The sequence below is a fragment of the Tachyglossus aculeatus genome, chromosome 11, assembly GCF_015852505.1.
Source record: "Tachyglossus aculeatus isolate mTacAcu1 chromosome 11, mTacAcu1.pri, whole genome shotgun sequence".
Lineage (NCBI taxonomy): Eukaryota > Metazoa > Chordata > Mammalia > Monotremata > Tachyglossidae > Tachyglossus > Tachyglossus aculeatus.
The window spans coordinates 12,126,568-12,152,564 of NC_052076.1; the positions used below are offsets into that span (position 1 = coordinate 12,126,568).

The window sequence follows — 25,997 nt, forward strand, 5'->3', positions numbered from 1 at the left end:
TCCCTGAGCCAGGTGTATGCTGGGGACTCTCAGAGGCAAAAATGATGCTTTCCTCCCTCTTTCTGTGTCCCACTTTTCCACCTCCTTGTTCTGGTGCTCCTTCTGGGACTACTGAACCCCTCTCTCCTCCAGCCTGTTTCAGAGGCCCCCAGACACCATCCCTGCTGCCAGTTGGGTGAGAAGGGACCAGCAGTTAATTAAAATGCTTTGAGATCCTTTGGGGGAAGATAATAATAATAATATTAATAATAAATGATTATTAAACACTTACTGTGTGCCAAGCACTGTACTAAGTGCTGGGGCAGATACAAGACAAATCAAGTAGGCTACAGACCCTGTCCCAAATGAGGCTCATAGTCTAAAGGGGAGGGAGACTAGGTACTTAGATCCCCACTTCACAGATGAGGAAACTGAGCCACAGAGAGGTTAATTGACTTTCCTAAGGTCACACAGCAGGTAAATGGCAGTGCTGGGATCAGGACCTCGGCCCAGGGAAGAGCTTCCCAGGCTGGAGGCCTTCCCTCCTCCCCGGCCCCACGAGAGCTGCGGGAGCCAGGTGTGGTTGGTGGGAGGTCAATCAAATAATCAATTGTATTTATTGAGCGCTTACTGTGTGCAGAGCACTGTACTAAGCGCTTGGGAAGTACAAGTTGGCAACACGTAGAGACGGTCCCTACCCAACAGTGGGCTCACAGTCTAGAAGGTCGGGAGCTGGATGCTGCTGATGAGACGCCGGGTGGGCAGAGGCCCGAGTGCTGCCTACCACAGTCTCGGTTGCCCAGGTGGAGAATGAGGTCCTCACCCTCCAGCCTCCACATTTGCTCCACTTCCTGCAAAGCCAACAGCAAAGTTTCCAGTTGTCGAGAGGCCTCGCAGGACAATGCCACTCCACGTGGTGGGCCCTCCATGCCCAGTCCACCTCCCTCAAGAGGCCCCTTGGAGCCAGGGCATCCCTCAGTTTCCCCCGTCAGGGCACCAGGACAGGGACTGGCTCCAGGGCCGGGGCTGCAGAGGCCACACCAGTAAGGCAGAAAATCACAGCGCTTTTATGTCACAGAGTTCTCACAGCTCCCAACCTCTGGGCACCACCTGGGGGGATGGAAACTTGAGAGGACAAGGGGAGAGGGGCGGGATATCTTCCTGTAATTCCTGGGAGGACTGGCCCTGGATGGGGCAAAGCTGGGACGCCACCATCCCTGAACCTGAGCCGTTTGATGAGGCCGCCTCACCCAGAAGGTGCCAGGGAGGCAGTGGGTATCCCCGAGTGGAGAGGAGCTGGGCCCCACTGGGGGGCGGATGGTGAGTGGTCAGTCCCTCTGGCATCTGGGCATCAGGCAGAGCCATCTGCCTCTCCATCGGGGGTGTCCCCAGATCCTTCCCCCTCAGCCTCTTGGACTCCATCCCCAGTGGCCCAGCCGCCCAGCAGGGTGGTGCTGGGGAGCTGCTGGGGGGGCCGCCCCTCCCGTCGGGCCTCAGCCAGCTCCTTGGCACAACAGGTGGGTGTGCGGGTCTCGTAGGTGGCATGAAAGCTGTTGTAGTCGACCTCGTAGAAGCCCTTCTCCCGGGTGAGCACAGGTGTGAAGCGGTGTCCCCACAGCACTTCCGAGTCCATGTATGAGCTGCGTGCCTGGCACGTCATGCCTGGGGCACAGGGGGGGCACCATGTCAGCTCACCCCCACTCCCTCTTCCCCGGTCCTGAGGGGCTCTGCCTGGACCGCCCACAAACATGGACATCTGAGCTCCCTCCGCCCCCCGCCCCCCCCCACAAGCCCCAGGGGCCAGAGTCTGGCAGCCCAAGACATAGATTGATCGATCAATGGATTGTTCTCCTGGCCCCCACCCCCAGCAGTGGCTGAACAGGCTGGAGGTTGGGGGGGGCTTTTTGGCCACTGCCCTTCTGCAGCCCCAGAGAACACAGCACACATTGAGTGCAAAGCACAGTTACTGAGTGCTTGGAGCATTCAGAGCAGTAGCCTGAGTGCCTTCAGTGTGCAGAGCACAGTACTGAGCATCCATAGTATCGCCAGCACTGTACTGAGTGCCTTCAGTATGCAGAGAACTGTACTGAGCACCTATAATGCTTAAGCATTGTACTGAGTGCCTTCAGTGTACAGAGCACAGGACTGAGGACTTATACTGTTTACAGCACTGTACTGAGTGTCTTAAATGTGCAGAGCACTGTACTGTGCATCTGTAATGTTAACAGCACTGTGCCTTCAGTGTGCACAACACCTTACTGAGCACCTATGGCTTTGCCTTACTAAAATCACATCTCTTCCAAGAGGCCTACCCTAAGTCCTCATTTCCCCTACTCCCTCCTGCCTTGCCTATGCACTTGGATCTGTCCCCTTTAAACATTTAATAGTCTCACCACCCTCAGGCCAGTAGCAGTTATGTCCGCAGCTGAAATTTATTTTAATGTCTGTTTTCCCCTCTTGACTATAAGCTCCTTAAGGGCAGGGAACATGCCTATCAACTCTGTTGTATTTTCCCAAGTGCTTAGTAAAGTGCTCTGAACCCAGGAAGTAATAAATACCACTTATTGACTGACTGCCTATAGAGCACTGCAGTGAATGCCTACCGTGTGCAGAGTGCTATACTGGTTGCTGAAACAGAGCATTCTGCTAGCCTTAAGAGCTAAAAACAAGGTCCCTGGTCCTTGATCTCAGCAAAAAGAGGAAAGACCTGAAGATTGAGTGAATGGGTGAAGGAGAAGTGGAGGAGGGAAGGAGAAAATGAAGCAAAGAAGGAGAAAGTGGGAGGGGTGAAGGAGAAATAGAAGTGTTTGTCCCATGCTCAGTCCTTGTCCATGTTTAGCACTTGTCCCTATGCTCAGTGCTTGCCCCATGCTCAGCGTTTGCTCCATGCTCAATGTTTGCCCCGTTCTCAGTGCTTGCTCCATGCAGCATTTGCCCTATGTTCAGTGTTTGCGCTATGCTCAGCACTTGTCCCATACTTAGTGTCTGCCCCATGCTTGGTGTTTGCACCATGCTTGGCACTTGCCCCATGCTCAGGGTTTGCCTAGGGCTCAGTGCTTGGCCCATGGCTAGAGCTTGCCCCATGATCACCCCACGCCCTCCTGAGCCCTATAGACCTCACCTGTGGCTTCCACCATCCCCTCGAGAATGACGACCACCTCAAACTCCTCCTGCTGCAGCCGGGCACGGGACATCTCCCAGAAGGGGCTCTTCTCGTTGATCTCATGGGAGATGATGAGTGGCGACACGAGAAAGAGTCTATCATCCCCCGTGTCGAAGCCCACGTTGATGTCCATCTGGTTCAGGGGGATGAACTCCCCTTCCTTGGTCTGCCGAGATTGGATCAGCTTGGCCCGGATGGAGGCCTCCACGATGTGGGAATTCCGCAGGTCACCCACGCGGAACATTAGGCACAGCTTATCATCCCTCAGGGAGATGACTGCGTGGTGGGAGAACATTAGAGTCTCCGCCCTCTTCTTGGGCTGGCTGATCTTGACGAACATGCAGCCCACCATGAAGGCATTGACAATGGAGCCCAGGATGGCCTGAACCAACAGGAGGATGATCCCCTCAGGACACTTCTCCGTGATGACCCTGAAGCCATAGCCGATGGTGGTCTCCGTCTCGATGGAGAACAGGAAGGCGGAGACAAAGCCGCCGAGGTTCTCCACACAGGGGACCCAGTCCACGTCCCCGACATGGTCCAGGTCGCCCCGGACATAGGCGATGAGCCACCACATCAGGCCGAAGAACAGCCAGGTCACGGTGTAAACCAGGGTGAAGACGAGGAGGTTGAAACGCCACTTGAGGTCCACCAGGGTGGTGAAGAGGTCGCTCAGGTAGCGGTAGGTTTCCTGGACATTGCCATGGTGCACATTGCACTTGCCACTCTTCTCCATGTAGCGCTGGCGGGGCTTCTTGGCTTCCGCCAGGAGCCGGGTTTTGTCTGTAGGGATGGGGCCATCATCGCGCGCCTGCTTGGGAATCTTCTTGGAATCCCGTGGAGTGGCTCCAATCTCCATGTCCTGGTTCATTGGGATTCTAGAGTCTCCAGCCATGGGTGGGCTAGTTTGGGAGCGGTGGAGGGGTGATAATAATGATAATAATAATAATAATAATAGTTATGGTACTTGTTAAGCACTTATTATGTGCCAAACACTGTTCTAAGCGCTGGGGTAGATACAAGTCAATCAGGTTGGACACAGTCCCTGTCCCTCATGCTCACTGCCTTCATACCCATTTGACAGATGAGATAACTGAGGCCCAGAGAAGTACTGACTTGCCTAAGGTCATAGAGCAGAATTGTGGAGGAGCCAGGATTATAAACCAGGTCCTTTTGATTCCCAGGCCTGTGCTCTTTCCACTAAGCCACACTACAGGTAGAGCATGGCTGAGGCTGGTTCTCCTTCCCTGGAGCATATACTGGGCTGGCCTCCAGAACTCGTTCTCTCAACTGGGACCAGTAGTGATATTTGTTGAGCTCTTAATGCATCCCAAGCACTGGGGTAGATACACTACAATCTAAACTTTAAGCTCATTATGGGCAGGGAATGTATCTGTTATATTGACATATTGTAGTCTCCCAAGCACTTAGTACAGTGCCCTGCACGTAGTAAGCGATAAATACAATTGAATGATAGGATCAGGCACACATGGGTCCCACAGTCTAACAGTGAGGGAGATGAGAGCACACATTTTTCAGAGGAGGAAAAGGAGGCATAGAGCAGTTAAGTGAATTGCCCGAGGTCTCACGGTGGGCAAATGGTGAGCTGGGATTTGAACCTGGGTCTCCTAACTCCTGGGCCTGTGCTCTTCCCATTTCACAGATGAGAAAACTGAGGCCCAGAAAGGTTCAATGTCTTGCCTGAGGTCACACAGAAGTACAGGGACCAGCACCAGAACTCGGGTCTCCTGACTCCTCCGGTCTCATGCCCTTATCCACTGGATTCCACTGCCTTCCAGGTGCCTTCAGGAGGGGCCACCCACTCCTGACAAGGAGATGGGTAGGAGGGGATCTCAGTTGTAAATCATGCTAAAGGTAGCTGCCTCCTTCAAGATGTGAGCGAAGGTTCAGCCCCATTTAAAGCTGCCTCTGGCATTTAAAGAATCCTCTTTATCAGTTTCATGAGCAGGCTTCCCTTGATGGCTGCATCCCCCAGTTCATCCCTGTTGACCTCCCTTCAGAAAGCCCAACCATTGAGCAGTAAGCATTCTACTCAGAAGTAAGAAATAGCAACTGGTTGGTCCTAGCAGAGTGGGTTCAACGAGTGACTTGGGGCTGTGGAATCAGCTTGGGGGAAGGAGGGAGAAGGAAGGAGTCAGCCCTCTCCCCCATGGTTTAAAGATTAACTCAGAGAGGGTGATAGCATGATGAACTTCAGGTCCTGGCTGTTGGCACCAAGTCAATTCACTGCAGGTTTTCCCTTTCTTTTAATGTCGCTCACTCTCTCTGCCCTCCACCTGACAGCAAACAAGATAAGTGAGACAGAATAGGGCTGTGAACCCCATGTTTGGGATGTGCCCCCAAAGCCCACAGCCAGGACCCTGCCCCTTATACTGTTCTATGTCCTTCCTCCACTCAGCTCCCCAGATCCCTCCTGTTCCTGTTAGAGAAATCTGGATCCTGAGTTAACCTTAATTCCAAATATTATTTTATGACCAAGGGCTTCATTAAAACACCTACCTTTAGCCAAGAACTAGGATAAATCAGGTCCAACATAGTCCCAGTCCTGAAAGGAATTCCCAGTCTAAGAAGGAAGGGAGAACCAGCATCTTATCTCCATTTGACAGACGAGGGAATGGCGGCTCAGTGGGGTTAAATGACTTGCCCAAGTTTGCAGAGCAGGCTCGTGGCAGAACCAGGATTAGAACCCAGACCCCCCACTTCCTCACCCCATACTCTAAGAACTAGGCCTCACTTGCCCCCTCTGGGACAGGCTGGGTTTTTCAAACGGGGCTCCATCCTTTCTTATCCTTTCCTTGGGGAACTGTCAGAGTGGAATTGGAACCAGGTTTTGAACCCCTGGGGAACTCACCCCCACTAACCACCAATAATAGTATTAACATACATAGCTTTATATTTGCTTACTTCCTGAAATTTCCTTTAGCTTTTGTCTTCCCCTCTAGAGTGTAAGCTCCTTGAAGGCAGGGATTATATCTGCTAACTCTATTTTACTTTCCCAAGGGTTTAGTACAAGTGGCACAGTGCTCAGCAAATACTGTTGGCTGATTGACTGATTGATCGATTGGTTGGACCAGACTTTCTGACTCAATCTAATTCCTCCTTTCAGGTCCATAGGGTCCTAAGGCAGCCTCTCCCAGGCCGATTTAGAGGGCAGACATCCCCCCAACAACCTCCTTCTCCAACATCTTGCAGTCTGATGCTTGGAGACCCCCTTGGAGAAAGAAGCAGTGTGCCCTAGTGGATAGAGCACAGGCCTGGGAGTCAGAAGGACTTGGGTTCCAATCCTGGATCCTCCATTTGTCTGCTATGTGACCTTAGGCAAGTCACTTCACTTCTCTGGACCTCAGCTACCTCATCTGTAAAAACGGGGATTAAGACTGTGAGCCCCATGTGAGACAGGACTGTGTCCAACCTGATTAGCCTGAATCTACCCCAGCACTTACTACAGTGCCTGGCATATAATAAGTGCTTAACAGATGCTGTAAAAAAGGAAAAAAATGAGAAAGGTTTGGATTTCCCAAGTGTGGTCACTCTCCCTCCTGGCCAGATGCTCCTCTTCATCCCCCACAAGCACTATGACTTCTCTGAATCTGCATTGGTGGATTCCAGCCTCCAGAAAAGGGAGTCAGCCTGGTCTATTGGAAAGTTCATGGGACTTGGCATCAGGAGACCTTGGTTTTAATTCCAGCTCAGCTCCTGGTCTTCTGCGTGACCTTGTGCAAGTCACTTAACCACTCTACACTTCAGTTCCCTCAACTGTAAAATGAGGATAAAATCCCCGTCTTCCCTACCTCCCCGACCGTGAACCCTAAGGGGGAGATGATGCCTGCTCCTACTACCTTTTAGATTTAGAGCTTTGTGTAGGACAGGGACTGCATCCAATCTGAGTATCTTCTATCTACCCCAGTGCTCAAAAAGGTGCTTGACATCATGGTTATTACGTTGTGATCCCGACTCCCGGTTCTAATCCCGACTCCACCACTTGTCAGCTGTGTGACCTTGGGCAAGCCACTGAACTTCTCTGTGCCTCAGTTACCTCATCTGTAAAATGGGGATTAAGACTGTGAGCCCCCCCGTGGGACAACCTGATCACCTTGTAACCTCTCCAGTGCTTAGAACAGTACTTGGCACATACTAAGTGCTTAACAAATGCCACTATTATTATTATCATTATTATTATTATTATTATTATTATTATCATCATCATTATTATTATTATTATCATTCAGGTCTCTTGCCTGGTACAAACCCCCAAGGCTGTGCCCTCCCAGATGAGAGAGAGAGACAGAGAGAGAAAGAGAGAGAGAGAGAGAGAGCGCTGGTCCCTTATAATGAATAATAACGTGCCAAGCTCTATTCAAAATGCTGAGGGAGGTACAATATAAGCAAATTGGACACGGTCTCTATCCCATATGGGCTCACAGTCTAAAGGAGAGGAAGAACAGTAGTAGTAGTAGTAATCATAGAATTTATGAAGCACTAACTGTGTGCAGAGGACTATATCAAGAGGTGGGAAAAATATACAGGTAGGAATTATACACAATCTCTGTCCCTTGGGAGGGGCGGGAGGGGTCTCACAATCTAAAAATAGGTATCTTGCCCAGAGAAACTAAGTTAATTTCCCAAGGTCACACAGCAGGCAAGTGGTGGAGCTGGGATAGGAACACAGGTCTGTGTTCTGTCCACTAGATCATGCTGCTTCTTTCCTTCAAAACTTCTATTTAAAACTGAGGATCCTGAGGTGTTCCCCCTACAAAGTCAAATAACCTGTTCTCTACCTGTAATGTATTTTAAAGTCGGTCTCCCCTTCTAGATTTTAAGCTCCTTGTATTCTCCTAAGAACTTAATAAAGCACTCTCCACACAATAGTTGCTCGAATAATACTAAAGGTTGATGGACTGATTGAAAGGGTTGATAACGCAGTCTCGCCCAGGTTTTGTTGTGCTGGAAACCAGGGGAACAGAAGCAGAATCCATTTTGTTTCCGAGGATAATTCAAGGGGCTGAATTAGTCTATTAACCCAGGCATGGAGAGGGTTCGGTTACCTTAGCAATAGCCTTGCTCTCGACACCGACTTCCTCACTTCCTGACAAGGTTTTGCAAATGCCAACTCCTGGCAGAGCCCTTCCACAGCACCTGGCTTCCCTCCTCCTTTCCCACTCTTCCCCCCTACCCCCCCATCCCCCAGGGCCCCACAAAGCAAGCTGCACCCACTGAGATTTTAAGGGCTGTTTGGGGAAATATTTTAAAGTTCTCAAAGAGGTGGTGAAAATTTTACTGATGAGCTCGTGTGTCTTACAAACAGCTCCACCTCCAAAGCTCCTGGTTTTGCCAATGACACTTCAATTCTTGCATTGGCTGGCCATATAACATCAGGTGTGTCACCTCAGGCTGCAGCATGAAGTGATCATGTCACAAGCATCGTTTTGGATACCAACCTCCCTTAGACCTCCCCTGGATGACTGACTGGCTGAATGAATGAATCTAATCAGGAAGCCCTCAGGAGAATGCAATTCTATAGCAATTCATCCTTGCCTTCACAAACTCAACAGCATGATATTGTTATAACCACCATCATCATTCGACATTTTTTTTAAGTGCTTGCTTTGTGTGGGAAACTGTGAGAGGGGCTGGGACAGATAGGAGGAGAGTTCCAAGGCACTTTGGATGTGGTAGCAGAGTGCTCACAATCTGAATGGGGAAATTGACAATGGGCACACAGGGAAAGAAATAACCGGGAAAATGCAGCACGAACAATAAACCAACAGCAGAAGCGACAGCCTATTAGGCTAGTGGGAACAGTCCTCTGTCTCCTCACCACTCCCAGCAGGCCTATTCCTTGATAGAATTGTACTAAACATCTCCCCCACCCCTCAGGGACTATGTTCACAGGACCCTAGGAAGGGAATTCAAAGGCTGTGATTCAAAGGAGGGGTTGGGGTCAGAGCTTGCCCCGAAAGATCACAGTCATAAAATAATGATTTTTTTCCTAATGGTATTGATTAAGTGCTTACTATATCCCAGGCACTGTACTAGCACTGGGGTAGATACAAGATCATCAGGTTGGATGTCCCAAATTCTTGTCCCACATGAAGCTCAAAGTCTCAATCCCACTTTTACAGAAGAGGTAACTGAGGCCCAGAGACGTGAAGTGATTTGCCTAGTGGATAGACCATGGACCTGGGAGTCAGCAGAACCTGGGTTCTAATCCTGCCTCAGTCACTTGTCTGTGAGCTGTGTGATCTTGGACAAGTCACTTCACTTCTCTGGGCCTCAGTTACCTCATCTGTAAAACGGGGATTGAGACTGTGAGCCCTGTGTGGGACAGGGACTCCTCCCAACCCGATTTGCTTAGATCCACCCCGGTGCCTAGTATAGTGCCTGACACATAGTAAGCACTTAAATACCACACTTATTATTATTATTTTTTACAGATGAAGAAACTGAGGCCCAGAGAGAATATGTGACTGGACCAAGATGACTCAGCAGTGACGTGGCAGAGCCGGGACCAGGATCTGGGCTCTTTGCACCAGGCCATGCTGCCTCTGGGATCTGGTGAATTTGGACAGACTTCTGCAGAGCAGTAAATATGATGTCCTCGTGTCATGTCACATGTGCAGTGAGGTACTATGATGTCACCTGTATCTCTTTGTCCAATATCTGCAAGGGCTGTCAGTGGCCACTCTAGCTGCAGCCCCTACTTCTGTCAATCAATCAATAGCATTATTTGGGCATTTACTGTGTGCAGAGCACTGTACTAAGTGCTTGGGACAAGGCAAGAGGGTTAGTAGACATGGCCCCTGCCCTCAAGGAGCTGACAATCTAGAAGGAAACAGATACTAATATAAATTACAGATAACAGAAGCAATCAAGTATAAAGATCTTTACCTCAAGTCCTTAGGCAATGAAGAAAGGCCAAAGTAGCATTTGAGGGGATATAAAACAGACAGAGGAGAGATTAATCAAGGAAGGCTTCTTGGAGAAGATATGATTTCAGAAAGGCTTCAGAGAGATGAGGTCTGGCCCCACTCCTTCAATTCCCGATTCCCAACCCCTCCCTCCTGAACTGTGCCAGAAAGTACTAGCTCCTAATTAGCTCACTAATAAATCAGGTCTCATTAATGTCCTTCCATAGAAGCAGACAGAACCTAAGCCTACAGTTAAGACCACCCAGGGGAGAGAACTGCATTAAGTAAAGAACAATACAAAGGGTACAATAAGAGGAAAGTTAGTGTTGGTTTTTGAACTGGTGCTGTTTCCTTAAGAAATTCCTTGCCCTATTGCTAATTTTAACTGAACCCCACAATCTTCTATTTGGGATTGGGTGAATTTGTGAAAGGCAGAGATCTTAGGAAGTCATCTGAACATTTTCCCAGGTGAACAGAAATGAATTTATCTATGCAGATATCATTCATTCATGTGCACTTTATTTATGCATATTTATGGGTACTACCAGACAGGCTTTTTACATAAACAGATGCACAGAGCCTACCTGTATTTATGCCAAACGGGGAGTCTGGGAAAGTGCTCACTGCTACTTTTCACTGTTAGCCTTCATACTGTGCTTACTCATTGACTCCAACCCCTGGCTCACCCTGTTCCCTCAGTTTGAACTTTCTCCCTTCCCTGTCCCACGAGGGGCTCACAGTTTTAGGTAGGAGGGAAAAGAGGAATTGAATCCCCATTTTACAGATGAGGAAACTGAGGCACAGAGAAGTGAAATGATTTGCCCAAGGTCACAAAGCAGGCAAGAGGCAGAGCCAGAATTAGAACCCAGGTCCTCTGACTCTCATGTCTGGCCTCTTTCCACTAGGTCAATTGCTGATTCTTCCTATGTTGATTGTGAGCCTCATGTGGGAAAGGCTCTGTGTCCAACCTGATTACCTTGTAATAATAACAGTAGTGATGGTATTTGTTAAGGACTTACTATGTGTCAAGCACTTTTCTAAGCACTGAGGTAGATACAAGTTGATAGGTCAGATGCAGTCCTTAACCCACATGGCGCTCACAGTCTAAATAGGAGGGAGAATAGCTATTGAATCCCTGTTTTACAGTTGGGGAAACTGAAGCTCAGAGAAATATAGTGACTTGCCCAAGGTCACAAAGCAGGAAAGTGGCAGAGATGGGATTAAAGCCCAGGTCCTCAGACTCATGGACCCATGCTCTATCGACCAGACCATGCTGTCTCTGGGATCTGGAGACTTCAGATGGACTTCTGTCAAGCCGTGTGTATGATGTCATCGTATTACATTAGGTGTGCACTGAGGCACACATGACATCACCTGTGACTCCTTGTCCAATATCCACAAGGGCCGTCAGTGATCATTCTAGCTGTAGCCCCTGCTTCCATCAATCAATTGGTAGTATTGTTTGGACACTCACCCTGTGCAGTGCACTGTACGAAGCACCTGAGAGAGGGCAATAGAGTTAGTAGACCCGATGCCTGCCCTCAAGGACCTGACAATCTGGTGAGGGAAACAAGGCACTAAAATAATAATAATAATTGAGGTACTTTCTGCCACTAGCTGAGACTGCCTTCTCTGCCATTTGCCTGATTTTCTTTCCTCCAGGGGAGCGTCACTGTCCTTCTCCTAGCTCAGATGCTTGAGCAGTGCCTGGAAATGTGTCCATATATGGGCAAGATGGGCAGTGACAGAGGGAGGCTCTCTCCTCAGCCCACCCTCGAGGGCCCTGTTATCGGAAGGGCACCAGAAGCAGGGGGAGTCGGGGGATGGTTCACCCTGGCAGGAGTCCAGAGGTCAAAGGGGTGGAGAGCCATGTAGGCAGCCTTCTGGCTTGACATTTACTGTCATTGCTTTCCCTCCTCCCAGAAGCTTCTAGTACTTCCAGCCATTCCCCGCTGCTCCCAGTCATTCTCTGGGATGACTGCATCAGCCTCCTCTCCAATCTCCCATCCTCCTGTCTCTCCCCAATTCAATCCATACTTCACGCCGCTGCCCAGATCGTCTTTGTGCAGAAACACTCTGGGCATGTTACTCCCCTCCTCAAAAATCTTCAGTGGCTACCAATCAACCTACGCATCAGGCAAAAACTCCTCACCCTTGGCTTCAAGGCTGTCCATCCCCTCACCCCCTCCTACCTCACCTCCCTCCTCTCCTTCTCCAGCCCAGCCTGCACCCTCCACTCCTCTGCCGCTAATCTCCTCACTGTGCCTTGTTCTCGCCTGTCCCACCGTCGACCCCCAGCCCTCAACATCCCCCTGGCCTGGAATGCCCGCCCTCCGCACATCCACCAAGCTAGCTCTCTTCCTCCCATCAAAGTCCTACTGAGAGCTCACCTCCTCCAGGAGGCTTTCCCAGACTAAGCCCCCTCCTTCCTCTCCCCCTCCTCCCTCTACCCATCCTCCCGCTCCCCATCCCCCCGCCTTACCTCCTTTCCCTCCCCACAGCACCTGTATATATGTTTGTATGTATTTATTACTCGATTTTATTTGTACATATTTATTCTATTTATTTTATTTTGTTAATATGTTTTGTTTTGTTGTCTGTCTCCCCCTTCTAGACCGTGAGCCCGCTGTTGGGTAGGGACCGTCTCTATATGTTGCCAACTTGTACTTCGCAAGCGCTTAGTACAGTGCTCTGTACACAGTAAGTGCTCTATAAATATGATTGAATTCCCTGATGTTCCCCATGCACTCTCAGCTGCCCCCAGTCGTTCTCAGCCATTCCTTTTGCTTCCACTTACTCCCAGTCACTCCCTGCCACATCCTGCTTCTCCCTGTCATTCCCAGCTGCCCCCTGTTACTTACTCCCAGCTGTTCCCAGAAACTCCTGGATGCTGTGAGGGGAGGAACTGTGAGGTCTGAAGTGATTAAGGGCACTAGCACTCATGACTGAATGTGGCTGTGGAAATGGAGATGGAGTGGGAGGGGAGATGGAGACCTCAATTTCATGTCTCACACTTACTCCTCCCCCTAGTCTGATGGTGAATTCACAACCACCTTCGTTCCACACTCCTTGCCATCTCTCCAAGAAGAATGCTAGGTTGGTGACTTCACCAGGAAGACAGGACCAGAGAAGCCCAGAGAGGTCAAGACTCTGTCCATGGTCATCCAGAAAAACAATGAAAAAGCTGAAATTGTCAACTCTCGAGTGTCGGGCTGTGTGTGAGCCCAGGGAACAGGGACTCCTAGCAGGTAAGGGTCTGGTTCTTAAAGCTTTGCACAAAGTAAGAGCATAGACTATGAGCAAGGATCAGTTCTGACCCAGATCCATAGACCATCCAGCCCAGTGTCCTGACTCTAACAGTGGCAACAGGATGCTTAGAGGAACCATGAGATGGTTGAGGGCCTTGTCAGTACTGCCTAATGGAACAACTCTGCATTGAGAGGCAGGAGACCAGGGTTACAGTTTCTCTCTGCCACTGGCCTGCTACGTGATCCTAGACAAGTCACTTTACCTCCCTCTGCCTCTGTTTCCTCATCTGTAAGTGGGGAAAAGATATTTGTTCTGCCTATCTTTCAGAATGGGGGACAGGGACTGTGCCCAATCTGAATTCTTTCTAGCTATCTCAGCACTTGGCATTGTGATCTTGGCCAAGTCACTTAACTTCTCTTTGCCTCAGTTCCCTCATCTGTAAAATGGGGATTAAGACTGTGAGCCCCGTGTGAGGCAGGGACTATGTCCAACCCAATTATCTTGTATCTACCCCAGTGTTTTGTCTAGTGCCTGGAACATAGTAAGTGCTTAAAAATACCATTAGAAATAATAAGCACTTAATAAATGCCCTAATTAATCCAGTCTCATGGTGTATTATCTCACCAGGGGTCATGAATTTATTCCAACCCCTCTTGAAGCTGCTGCTATTTTTGGGTGAGCCACATGGTCAATAACTGATTCCACATGAACGCCATTCACTAGCTGAAAAAGAGATTGGTTTGCTTCTTATGAACATGTCGCTATCAATGTGGGCCTGTGCCCTCATCTCCAACTCCCTTACCACTTAACTACCTGTAGTCTACACTTGATTACTTCCTCTTCCTATCTGTAATATCCTTCAGTGTCTGTCTCCCCCACTAGATTGTAGGCTTTATGAGGGCTGGGATCATGGCCTCTAACTCTCTTCTACTCTCCCAAGCATTTAGTACAATGCCCTGCACAAAGTGTTCAATAAGTACTACTGATTGATTGACTATCTGTATTCCCTGTTACATTGGAGGGCAGAGATCATGGCAACTAGCTCTACTGAACTCTCCCAAGCACCTAGTATAATGCCCTGCACATAGTAAGCATTCAGTAAGTATGACTGATTGATTGATTGATGGTGTCAAAGCTGGTACAAACCAACAAACTGCAGATCAGCAAAGCCATTAAAAGACTTTCAAATCAGCGTACAATCAGCAGACTGGACACCCCTGCCTTCAGATTAGAAGGATTGTAAACTAGACTGTAAGATCCTCCACTAGACTCCTTAGGGACGGGGAATTTGTGCACCAGTTAGTTCTATTGTATTGTATTTTCCCAATCACAAAGTGCAGTGCTCCATACCTAGTAAGGCTCCACGACTAGCACTGCTTGATTCACTTAGTACAGTGCTCTGCACACAGTAAGCACTCAAGAAATACAAGTGAATGAATGAAGTGAGGAATCAGGGACCCAGAGGGGCAGTCTGGCTCCCTGGTATCCTATGAGCAATTCTGTAGCCTTCATGAGGTTCAAGGAGCTGACACAACCAGGATAATTGAAGGCTTGTTTGGACTGTGCCTTTGCTCATCCCCAGCCCCTCAGACCCTCCCCATCCCCAGATTAGGGAAGCAGTAAAACCAGATGCATTGCTTCTCAGCATCAGAAAAGTCTGGGTTCCTGTAGCAGCCCACTGGCTTAACCCCTTGGGATTATGATTCTTGGAAAGGCCTCAAAACACATCCAGAAACACATAGAGAGGAAGACTGAACAGTTTCCCTAAAGGCTTGAGGTTGTAGGGAGGGGAGAAAAGATAGGGCTCATCTGAAAGAACTGCAAGAAGATTTGGAGTTTGCTCTTTCAGAGAGTTTATACTCTGGACAAAATGCACACACAAAAGTTTGGCTGTTCTGCATAGTATTTGGAGGTCAATGTGAACAAGTCTAAATGAGAGTCACTTGGGCACAAATTCTCCTTGAGTGTCCCCCTTATCTCTGAGAGAGGCTACTTGTCTGGCCAGGGAAAAAAGTAGTTTACAGAGTCTCCATGGAGAAAAAATATACTGAACAGCTCTACTGTCTTTTGACTTTTTCTTGCGTAATTAAATGTCACAGAGTCCCACCAGTCTGTCCGGCTACACCTCACCAGGAGAGGAGATTGGAGTTCTCTGGACTTTTTTTTCTTATCAATCGATCAATCAATCAGTAGTATTTATTGAGTGCCTATTTTGTGTTGAGTCTGTACTAAGAGCTTGGGAGAGTACAATAAAGTAGGAGACATGATCCCTGCCCTCAAGAAGCTTACAATCTAGCAGGGGAGGCAGACAATAAAATACATCACATGCAGGAGGAAACAACATCAAAATACAAAACGAAAAGAAGGAGCAGCAGAGATTAAAGATGTTCTCAAATCCTGGGTGGTGGAGGAAGTGCTCTAGTATTTGGGTCACTGGCAATGTTCAAGTGGCATTTGGAAGGGGAAAAAGGGTGGGAAGATGAGAGTTAATCAGGGAAGACCTCTAGCCTGTAAATTCCTTGTGGGCAGGGATTATGTTTACCACTGTACTGTACTCTCCCAAGGCCTTAGTATAGTGCTCTGGATCCTGTCTACCTACTCTATTGTGTTGTACTCTCCCAAGGTCCTAGGTACAGTGGTCTGCATATAGTCAGCAATCAATAAATACCACTGATTGATTGAGGAGAAAGGGTCTTGAAGAGAGGGAGAAGGGTGGTCTGCTAGACGTGGAGGGGGAAGGGAATTCCAAGAACAAAGTTTCCTTCCAATACAGCAGGGAGTATTTACTGTTTCCTTGCCCTTAATTGTGTGGGTTCTGTCCATGAGAGCTGTCAGGATAGTTTGACACCCACTTCTACTAATATTCCTTCTCTTCCTCTTGATTACTATTATTGTTAATATACTAATTCTCCTTCTCTCCCTCCTCCTCATTATTTTCATTGTTAAGATTATCATTATCAGGAGATAAGTGCCAAAATATCAGGTGATGCCTTTGGTTGTGCATTTTGGGGATATGTGAACCCTTGGCCATATTTGCCTCATGCTCTCTGGCAGTGACCCTCGAGAAGAGGTGGAAACTATGATACCTTGGTTCCATTTTAATACTGCCTTATAGGCACATATTAAGAATGAAATAATGAAGGGATTTAATAATTAAATCAGAATGTATAAATGGTTTCCTGCCTCACTCCACCCCAATGGACAGATTTCCTTTGCTGATGTCAATTTGCCAAGCAGAATAGGTGAAAGGGAGGGTGGTGGGCGGGGGTGGTGGTGTTTGAGGAAAGGGAGAAGCAGGGGGAGGAAGTGAAAATGCGAGGGGGAAAGTGGGAAGGAAGGAGAGAGACTAATAAGGCAGAACCAGATGCACCAGGAGAGGAAGAGATCAGCTAGACTTTGCTTCCTCATTTCATCTTAGTATAACTCTTCCCCAGAGATTCTGGCCATCAGAGTGTCTGGGCATTTGGGCCTGGTTTGGGGACTAGAGCATGGTGCCATAAGCCACCCATCACCCCGGTCCTCAGTTTCCTTGTAATAATAATGATGGCATTTGTTAAGTGCTTACTATGTGCAAAGCACTGTTCTAAGCACTGTCTCAGTTGGTCGAGGTCTGGAGTGTTACCAGATGAGAATGGGTCCCAGGGGTTGGCCAGGCAGGAGGAGAGAATGGAGTGGGTCGGGGTGATGATAGGAGAGATAAGGACTGTGGGCTACTAAATGAAGTGCAGAGAATTAGGGCAGTGCCAGCCTGGGCCAGAGGAGGGGGTGGGGCTGTGTCTGGGCTGGGGGAGGAACAGGGCAGGCCTGAGTTTATCACCAACAACGAAGGAAAGCCCCCATTGTGTGGCTGCGCTGGTCTGCCTCTCAGCACTGCTTCTCTTGCTCTCTGTCTCTCTCTCTCTTTTACGAGCACCATGTTCACGCAGGCAATAAAGATGGGCCGTGGAAGTGGGAGCTGCATGGCTATAAAGCAGAATCTCTGGCAGCATAGCGCAGGGAGAATGTGGGGGCGGGCTGCACACACAACTCTAAACAGACTCAAGAAGCAGACAGGGAGAGAGAGACACAGAAAGGGAGAGACAGGGAGTTAGAGATGGAGAGCAGACAAAGAAGAGAGACAGAGTCAGAGGCAGAAAGTGATAGAGAGAGAGAGAGAGAGAGAGAGAGAGAGAGAGAGAGGTTGAAAGAGGGACAGAGAGAAACAGATAAACAGAAAGAGATAGAGAGTCAGAGAGATAGAGATAGTGAGAGGCAGAGTAAGACAGAGATAAATACAGAGAGGCAGAAACAGATAGATGTACTGAGAGGAAGAGGCAAAAAGAGAGACAGTGAGAGACTGAAGGGGAGAGAGAAGAGAGGGAGGAGAAACCAGATGCTATGAATGAGATGGGGGAGATGTGAAGAATGAAAGCCCTCTCCCCCTCTCCCCCTATGCCTGTGCGGGAAGCAGGAGTGGGGTCCCAGTGGTTACCGCCCCAGCTCTGGAGCTGTGGGGGAATGGTGGGGTCAGGGTCTCCCCAGAGGGTCACTCTAGGTTTGGGGGTTTGGGCCAATTTGTGCAGGGTGCCTTCACACCACACCCTGTCGGTCGCCTGGCACACCAGCCACAGAGACGGCCATAGTGTCATGTGGAAAGCCAGGGGTGGCAGATGGCTTTCTGTGGCCCGAAGCTGGCCCTGATAACCTCCCTGGCCCTGGAGGCAGGCTGGTTGTTAGACTAGCTGGGGGCGGCTGAGGTAGCCTTCTGGTATGCCCCTTGGGGGCTATGGGATTGTAACATGCCATAGTCACACATGCTCCATGGACCCAGAGTTCCTGGTAGAGTAGAGGCAAGAGTCAATCCTGCCCAATGTTGCCTGAACCCTGCCCACCTGACCTCTACTACCCCTCTGCTCTGGACCAAACCATGGACCCTTCCTCCCTACTAGAAGCCCAGCTTCCTCCCCAAGCCTTCCCAGAATGCCAATCGCAGACGCTCTGATCACTCCAGCAATTCTTCAGTACTTCCTTGGGCTACATAAAGGAAGACTGGGGAACAATTTGACTTAGATGATTTAGTCATTGACCTTCCTAGAGACAGGAGGTTGGACCAGGTGGCCTCACAAGGACCCTTCTAGCCCTGAGACTTTACCATTCTACTTTAAATGTTCTGAAAGTGTCAGAAGCCTAAGGATGGTGTCTGCTGCTAGGAAGGGAAGGAGAAGTGTCAGGGGCATGGGTGGAGGAGGGGGTGGGGGTGTCTTCAGGCAACTTCTTCCTGGAGCAGGGGCTGTGGCTGGGAGAAAAAGGAATTCCAGGTTCGTGATTTTGAGGCTCTGGTCCCCAATCCAGCGGGCTAGGAGAGTGAGTCTGCATCTTGGCAACGGAAGGCAGAGTCACAGTCCTTGCTCAGTGATGGTCTTTGTTAAGTGCTTTCTATGTGCGAAGCACTATTCTAAGCACTGGGAGGGGATACAAGGTAATCAGGTTGTTCAACGTGGGGCTAACATTCTTAATCCCCATTTTACAGATCAGGGAACTGAGGCACAGAGAAGTGAAGTGACTTTGCCCAAAGTCACACAGCTGACCAGTGGCAGAGCCAGGATTAGGACCCATGACCTCTGACTCCCAAGCCTGTGCTCTTTCCACTGAGCCACGCTGCTGGGAGGGAAGACCAGGTCATGGGGAGAAATCAGACCAAGGAGTCCTTGATTCAAAATGCCATTTTCCCATGGTCAGGGCCCCAGCTCAGACCAGCACCCACCCCCAAGTTGGGTTGAGAGACTATGAAAAAGTCCACCCTGTGGGCTAATTCACCTCCCTGCTTCCAGTCAGGAGCATTTTTGAGAGCCTTACTAATAATCACTGTATTATTTGTTAAGCACTGTGCCAAGCACTGTAATAAACACTGGGGAAGATACAAGATAATCAGGTCTCACATGGGTCTCACAGTCAAGTAGGAGGGAGATCAAGTATTGAATCCCCCACTTGCACTTAAGGAAACTGAGGCACAGAGAAGTACAGTGACTTGCCCAAGGTCACATAGTAGGTAAATGGCAGAGCTGGGGTTAGAACCCAGATCCTAAGCACTTGGGAAGAGAACAATAGTTAGTGTACAGGAGCTTTGCTCTCAAAGATCTTACAATCTAGTAGCATTGACTGAGCACCTACTGGTTTCAGAGCACTGTACTAAGCACATGGAGTAGAATGAATAGACACAACTCCTGCATTCAAGGAGCTTACAGCCTAGCTGGGCAGACTATCACTTAGACACACCCCTTCCTGCTCTGTCAGAGGAGGCTTCGAACATATGTTATTTCACCTAGTTTAATTTGCTTGGATACTTGACCTGGCTCCTCCTCTTGCAATGGGCTTGGCTCAAGGTAGGGTACCTGTTGGGATCTAAGCTCTGGCTGCTGAAGATAGCAAGGCTATAAAAGTGAATGATTGGCTAATAAAGTCTCTGCTGCATGGGTGCTCTTTTCAGCCACTTTTCTACTTCAGTAAATGTTCATGGGTCTGAGGCCGGGAAGGTGGTCCTAGCAGGCCCTTGCCCAGGGCCCCTTATTTGAAGGCAGTGTGCTTAACCTTTTTCCCTACCATGCTCACTAGCCCCCACCAGGGCCAGAGAGGGGAGATGGAGGCCAAATCCACCCATGTGGCTCCTTGCAGGTGACTCAGGTGCCAGGTTTGGGAGATAGGTCTCTGGGTTTGGTTATGCGTCACCTGGGACTTTGTCTCCCCAGTCCTATCAGCCCCTCTTCCCCAACCCCATTCTCAGAGACATCCATATGGAAGTCCTGGACTGCTTCCTGAAACCACTCCAGAGCCTTGGGAGATATGACAAGGGCAGCAGAGGCATTCTGGCAGGCGGGCCCAGAGCCCACAGCCTGAAGCCTGGCTGTGAATCTTTTGCTGTGCTACCTGGGGCAGTTGGTTGAACCTTTCTGTTTTCAGCTCTTCACTGTGGGCAGGGAACATGTATACGAACTTGGTTGTACTGTACTTTCCCAAACACTTGGTACAGTGCTCTGCACAAAGAGAAGGCTCAATAAAGATGACTGAACTATTTCACCTTGGTAAACTAGGGATGAGGATGATAATGGTTTTCCAGGGAAGAAGGGCAAAGACCAGAGTCAACTGATCATGATTCTGTGGTATTAACCTCTGATGTTTTTCCACAAGTGTAGTGGTGGCTTTAAGAACAATGGAGAAGGAGGCTTGAACCTCCAAACTCACAGAGGCACTCAGCGGGAGCAGGAGCGCTTTTAAAATGAAACAGTCACTCAGAGAGCCATGTGGGAAGACAGCTTAGTGAAGGAGAGGAGGAGGGCAGGGCCAGGGGAGGAAGAAGAAGGAGGGAGGAGAAGAAGGGAGGAAAGGAAAGAGGAAGATTGGGAAAAGGGAGAAACGGGAGAGGAGGCAGAGGGACAGTAGGGGGGAAAGAAGGTGAAAGGAGGGAAGAGGAAAGAGAATCAATGGTATTTATTGAGCACCTACAGTGTGCAGAGCATTGTACTAAGCATTTAGGAGAGTGCAACACAACGGTGTAGGTATCCCTGCCCACAAGAAGCTTACAGATTCGAAGGATGGATGGGGAGAGGAAGGGAGGAAGGGGGACAAAGGATGGAAGAAAGGAGGGAAAGGAAGAAAGAGTAGAATGGGCAAAGAGAGGCAAAGGAGGAGTGGGGGCTGGGGAAGAGGAGGGAGGAGGAAGCCACTTCTAAGAAAAGGAACGGAAGCAGTGGGTCTGGGTCCCTGGTCTGGTACTCAGCTACATCCTCAGGCCTTAAACCCCGGGCACTCTCTGGCTGGAGTCTGGTGACCAGCGCACCCTGAGCAGAAAAGGGGCCAGTGGATACTGGGGTGGTTCCAGCCCCCGAGGGTGGATCCAGGGCAGCCTGGGCAGAAGAAGAGTTTCACCCCACTCCTTGGGACGTTTCCAATCGGAGGAGAAGCACGGGAGTCACTGGGAGGGAGAGAAATACCCCTTTGTGGAACAGACCGGCTGGACTCCAGCCGCCTGCTTCCCCCAAGGCACCCAGACTGGCTATTCCAAAGGTAGTCTCTAGAGCCCGGGTGATGGGCAGGCCAGCCAGACAGCCAAGGGAGGAAGGGGGACCCGTCCGCAGGGGCGGTGGTTGAATCTTTGACCCCGGGAGCCCATCCTGTGCCCGGGGACCCCCGGCCTCTGCCGGAGCTGAGTTACCCGGCCCGCCTGGCTCGGGATAGCACCTCACCCTCCGGGGCCACTCCGGCTCTCGTCTTCGCGGGACAGAGGAAGGGGTGGGGGGGAGGAGAGGAGAGGGGCGCGGGAAGGAGGAAGGGGAGTGGGAAGAGGAGGGGGAGGGAGAGGAGGGGGGAAAGGAGGGGGGATAGGAGGAGGGGGAAAAGGAGGGAGGGGGAAAGGAGGGAGGGGGAAAGGAGGGGGAAAAACGGGGGGGAAGGGGGGGGAAGGAGGGGGAAGGGAGGAGGCAGGAAGGGAGGAGGGGGAAAAGAAGGAGAGGGGGAAAAGTAGGAGGGGGGAAGTAGGAGGGGGGAAGTAGGAGGGGGGAAAGGAGGAGAAGGGGAAAGGAGGAGAAGGGGGAAGGAGGAGGGGGAAAGGAGGAGAGGGGGAAAGGAGAGGGGAAAAGGAGAGGGAAAAGGAGGACGGGGGAAAGGAGGAGGGGGAAAAGGAGGGGGGAAAGGAGGGGGGAAAGAAGGAAGAGGAGGAGGGAGGAAAAGGAGGGCAAAGGCAGGAGGAGGAGATGAGGATAGTGGGGACGGGGGGAAGAAGCCGAGAGAGACTTACTTGTTGCAAGTGTGGCTGCTGTCGCGGTGCGGGAGCCAAGTTATGCGGGCCCGGGGCCTGGAGGGGCTGCGCCGCCGCCGCCCGCCGCTCCCCGGGGCCCCCCCCAGCACCGCCCACCCATCACCGAAGACCCCAGACCCCGGTCCGTCTAGGCCATGAGCGCCCCCCAAACCCCCTGCCCCTCCCCGCGGGATCCCCGCTAATCCCGCTATTTACGGGGGAGGGGGCGGGCCAGGGGGGCGGGGCGGGAGCCGGACGGAACACGTGACCCCGACCCTCCCCGGGGCTCCATCAGCCCGCCAGCGAGGCCCGGGGAGGGGCTGGGGGCGGCCGGAGGAGGGGGCCCGGGGGATGAGATCCGGAGGATCCGGGGGAGAAGGACTGGGGGTCGAGGCGGTAGGGGGAGGCCGGGGAGAGGAGACCTGAATGTCCTGGAAGGTGAACCCCTGGCCATCAGTCCCCTGCCGGCCCCTGGCCCCGGCCCCCAGCCTCAGCCCCCAGCCCCCATGCCTCAGCCCCCAGCTCCCATCCCCCTACCCTCAAGGGCCCGGCCTGCTGTGGGTGAGTGGACAGCAGACTCCTGCCTCCTCTCGGAGTCTTCCTGACACTGAAAGCCCAGGCAGAGTCCCCAGTGTCTGGGAAGGTTGACCGCCCGGTCCCCAGGGAGCATCTTTCTTGCCATGCAAACAAGAAGGAAGTACTGAAGAGGACCAGTGTGGCAGAGACGAACCCAAGTTAAATGTGGGAGGGAAGATGTCTTGCAGAAGGCAGAGGGATGGTTACTTGTTCTGTCCATATCTCCCCACTCCTCACAAACTTCCAGTGGTTGCCCATCCACCTCCACATCAAACAGAAAATCCTCGCCATTGGCTTTTTCAGTCCAACTTACCTAATCTTCCAATCCAACCGGGGCGCTCTACTCATCTAATGCCAAACTACTCTCTGTAGCCCTGTCCCATTTATCCTACTACTAACTCCTTGTCCACTTTCTCTCTTTCCAGCTTGGAACTCCTTCCCGCTTTGTATCCAACAATCCACCAGTCTCCTTACCTTCAAAACCCTCCTAAAATCATACTGTCAAGAAACCTTCCCTAAATAAACCCTGATTTCCCCCATCCCCCTACCCACTGTCGGCTAGGCACTTAGCTGTGTACCCCCCTTAATCACTTTGATACCCCAGCACCATATTGCTTATGTAAATATTCTTATACTCTACTGTTTCCCTTCTCTATCTCTAATCAATTTTAATATCTGTCTCCCCCTGTGGTCTGTAAACTCCTGGTGAGAAAGGATTGCAAGAGTCTACCAAATCTTATATTGTACTTTCCCAACCTATTAGTACAGTGCTCTGCTCACAGTAAGTGCCCCATAGATACCATTGACTGATTGCTTGCAGGATCTCAGCTCCCCAGAACCCTGGGATTGGGAGGGATTGTGGCAGGGTGTGAAGGAGGGCAAGAGCAGAGGGTTAGTAGGAGCTGGAGGGATAAGACCTGTTTTAGTTCTGAGCTGAAACCCTCCTCTCCACTCCAGCCCCATGACACACAACAATTTGACTTCCTCATGGGCAAAGTATTCCCCTCCTGACTTGGGAAATCTCCAAGCCTGCCCTGCTCCTCTTCTTCCTAACCGCCCCCCTCCCCAACAGTCCCAGAAACCTTTCCCAGAACCCCTGTTCTGGCTATCTTCCCTCCCCGACCGCCTCGGAGAGCCCCCTGGGCTGGTGCCAACTGGTCTGGGAACCACCTAGCCTGTGATTGGGAGAAACTTATTTCTCAGGCTTTCCAGACAATCTGTCTCCAGGTAGGTGAGACATTGGAAATTGGACATATTTCCCTTCCCTCTTGGCCCCCCTTCACTTCTCCAGATCAGTGCTCAATCTTTCCATCTATCTTTCTTGCCATCTCCTCAAATCAGCAGTAAAAACAGTCCCACTCTGCCTTGCCTTGTAGGGAGGAAATCACTCTATGGGCTGAGTTTGAAGAGCAGAGTGCTGATTTCATCTGATGCTGGTAAAAAGGTATGTGGGCTGGTAAAAACATAGCTCTTATTTACATGGCTGACGTTAGGGACAACCATAACGAAAGGGAGGTCCACTTTCAGTGGCCTCTGGGGGTGCTAAAGATGCACCCCAAGACTAGAAATTGGAAGTTTGATGACTTTAGCTCTGGTTTTGTCCTTGGTTCACTATATCCAGTAGCACTGTGTGATCTTGGACAAGGCAGTTAACCTCTCTGTGCTTTATGGACCCCATCTATGCAAAGGGACTGCTAATGTGAAGGGGAGGAAATCATTTAGATAATTTTGCAAGAAAGTTATCAAACTATAGATGTCAGTGTTTCACTTTGTAAGTGGGCAGGAAGTTGGTACGTATGGGACCTAGGAAGGAACAGACTTCAAAAGACTGAACATGCCAGAAGGCCACCATTTAGACCTCTTTCAGGCCTGATGGGACACTCTCAGGTCTTGTGAGAGGTCTGGGAGGTGCCTTACAGCGAGGTCAGCTCTCACACCTCTGGGGGCCATTGCCTTCCACCCCATCATGCTAATGGAGTGGAGATCTTTGGGTCAAACCCATTCTTTGATAGATGCCAATGAGAAACTTAAAGGCAACCACAGACTAAATGCTTGCCCCGACTCTCAGAGACCTTGCCTGCTTCCATCCCCAGTCTCTTTCCTTTTATGAACTTTCTTTCTGCAAACAGTAGTATGTCTAAAAGACATGTTCATGATTAAAGTTTGCTGATTAGAAAATAAAGCAGTCACACAATTTATTTCTCTTACTATTTATAGAAGGGCCATGGGCTCACAGATATTTCTGGTAAGATGAAATGTCAGTAAGAAGTTTGTATATTTTTCAACTGTTCTGCTGGTCAACCATCTCTTGGCCTGTACAAGACAATTGCTTTCAAGCATTCCCTCTGCAGCCTCTAGAACTTCCTAAACTATTCAAGGAAAGAGGCTTGTTGGCATTAAATACACACAGCGGGTATGCTTATCTCTCTACAGATAGACAAATGCACATAAACTACATATTTGTGGGCAATATAAGAACCTACATTATTCCCATTAATGCTGCTGTGAACAAACACACAGTCAGATAGAAATGAACAGCTCCCCCAAGCCCCCTGAAGTCCCCTGCCTGGTTCTGGGCCAAGTGCCTAGATTCCACTTTTCAGCTGCTGCTGCTACAAACTCTGATTCTCTTCCCCTCATCCCCATTTTTTTGGGGGTATTTATTAAGCACTTCCTATGTGTCAGGCACTGTACTAAACACTGGGGTAGAAGCTAATCAGGTTGGACCCAGTCCAAATCCCACATGGGCCTCATAGTCTTAATCTTCATTTTACGGATGAGGTAATTGAGGCCCAGAGAAGTTAAGTAATTTGCCCAAGTTTACAAAGCCGACAAGTAGCGGAGCTAGGATTAGAACCCAGGTCAATCAATCAGTCAATCAATCGTATTTATTGAGCGCTTACTGTGTGCAGAGCACTGTACTAAGCGCTTGGGAAGTACAAGTTGGCAACATATAGAGACAGTCCCTACCCAACAGTAGGCTCACAGTCTAGAAGGGGGAGACAGAGAACAAAACCAAACATATTAACAAAATAAAATAAATAGAATAGATATGTACAAGTAAAATAAATAAATAAATAGAGTAATAAATATGTACAAACATATATACATATATACAGGTGCTGTGGGGAAGGGAAGGAGATGACACGGGGGGATGGAGAAGGGGACGAGGGGGAGAGGAAGGAGGGGGCTCAGTCTGGGAAGGCCTCCTGGAGGAGGTGAGCTCTCAGTAGGGCCATGAAGGGAGGAAGAGAGCTAGCTTGGTGGATGTTGGGAGGGAGGGCATTCCGGGCCAGGGTGATGACGTGGGCCGGGGGTCGACAGTGGGACA

At 50.1% G+C, this 25,997-nt stretch overlaps 1 protein-coding gene across 1 annotated transcript; it reads right to left on the minus strand.

Annotated features, from left to right (window-relative positions):
• Positions 1 to 644: 644 nt before the first annotated feature.
• KCNJ5 (potassium inwardly rectifying channel subfamily J member 5) lies at positions 645 to 22,145 on the minus strand. Its single transcript, XM_038754884.1, has 3 exons — positions 22,091 to 22,145; positions 3,101 to 4,044; positions 645 to 1,641 (listed from the first exon to the last, which is right to left on the minus strand). Exons 2-3 carry the CDS (start codon positions 4,035 to 4,037, stop codon positions 1,331 to 1,333), a joined length of 1,248 nt encoding a protein of 415 aa, XP_038610812.1. The 5' UTR covers positions 4,038 to 4,044; positions 22,091 to 22,145; the 3' UTR covers positions 645 to 1,330.
• Between the last annotated feature and the right edge of the window lie 3,852 nt (positions 22,146 to 25,997).

What these genes read in the sequence shown, in the direction of transcription:
- KCNJ5 (XM_038754884.1), bottom strand. Translation starts at nt 4,037, where the DNA reads ATGGCTGGAGACTCTAGAATCCCAATGAACCAGGACATGGAGATTGGA. An exon ending in GGGGATGGTGGAAGCCACAG is followed by an intron (nt 1,642 to 3,100) that starts GTGAGGTCTATA and finishes CCTGTGCCCCAG; the next exon opens with GCATGACGTGCCAGGCACGC.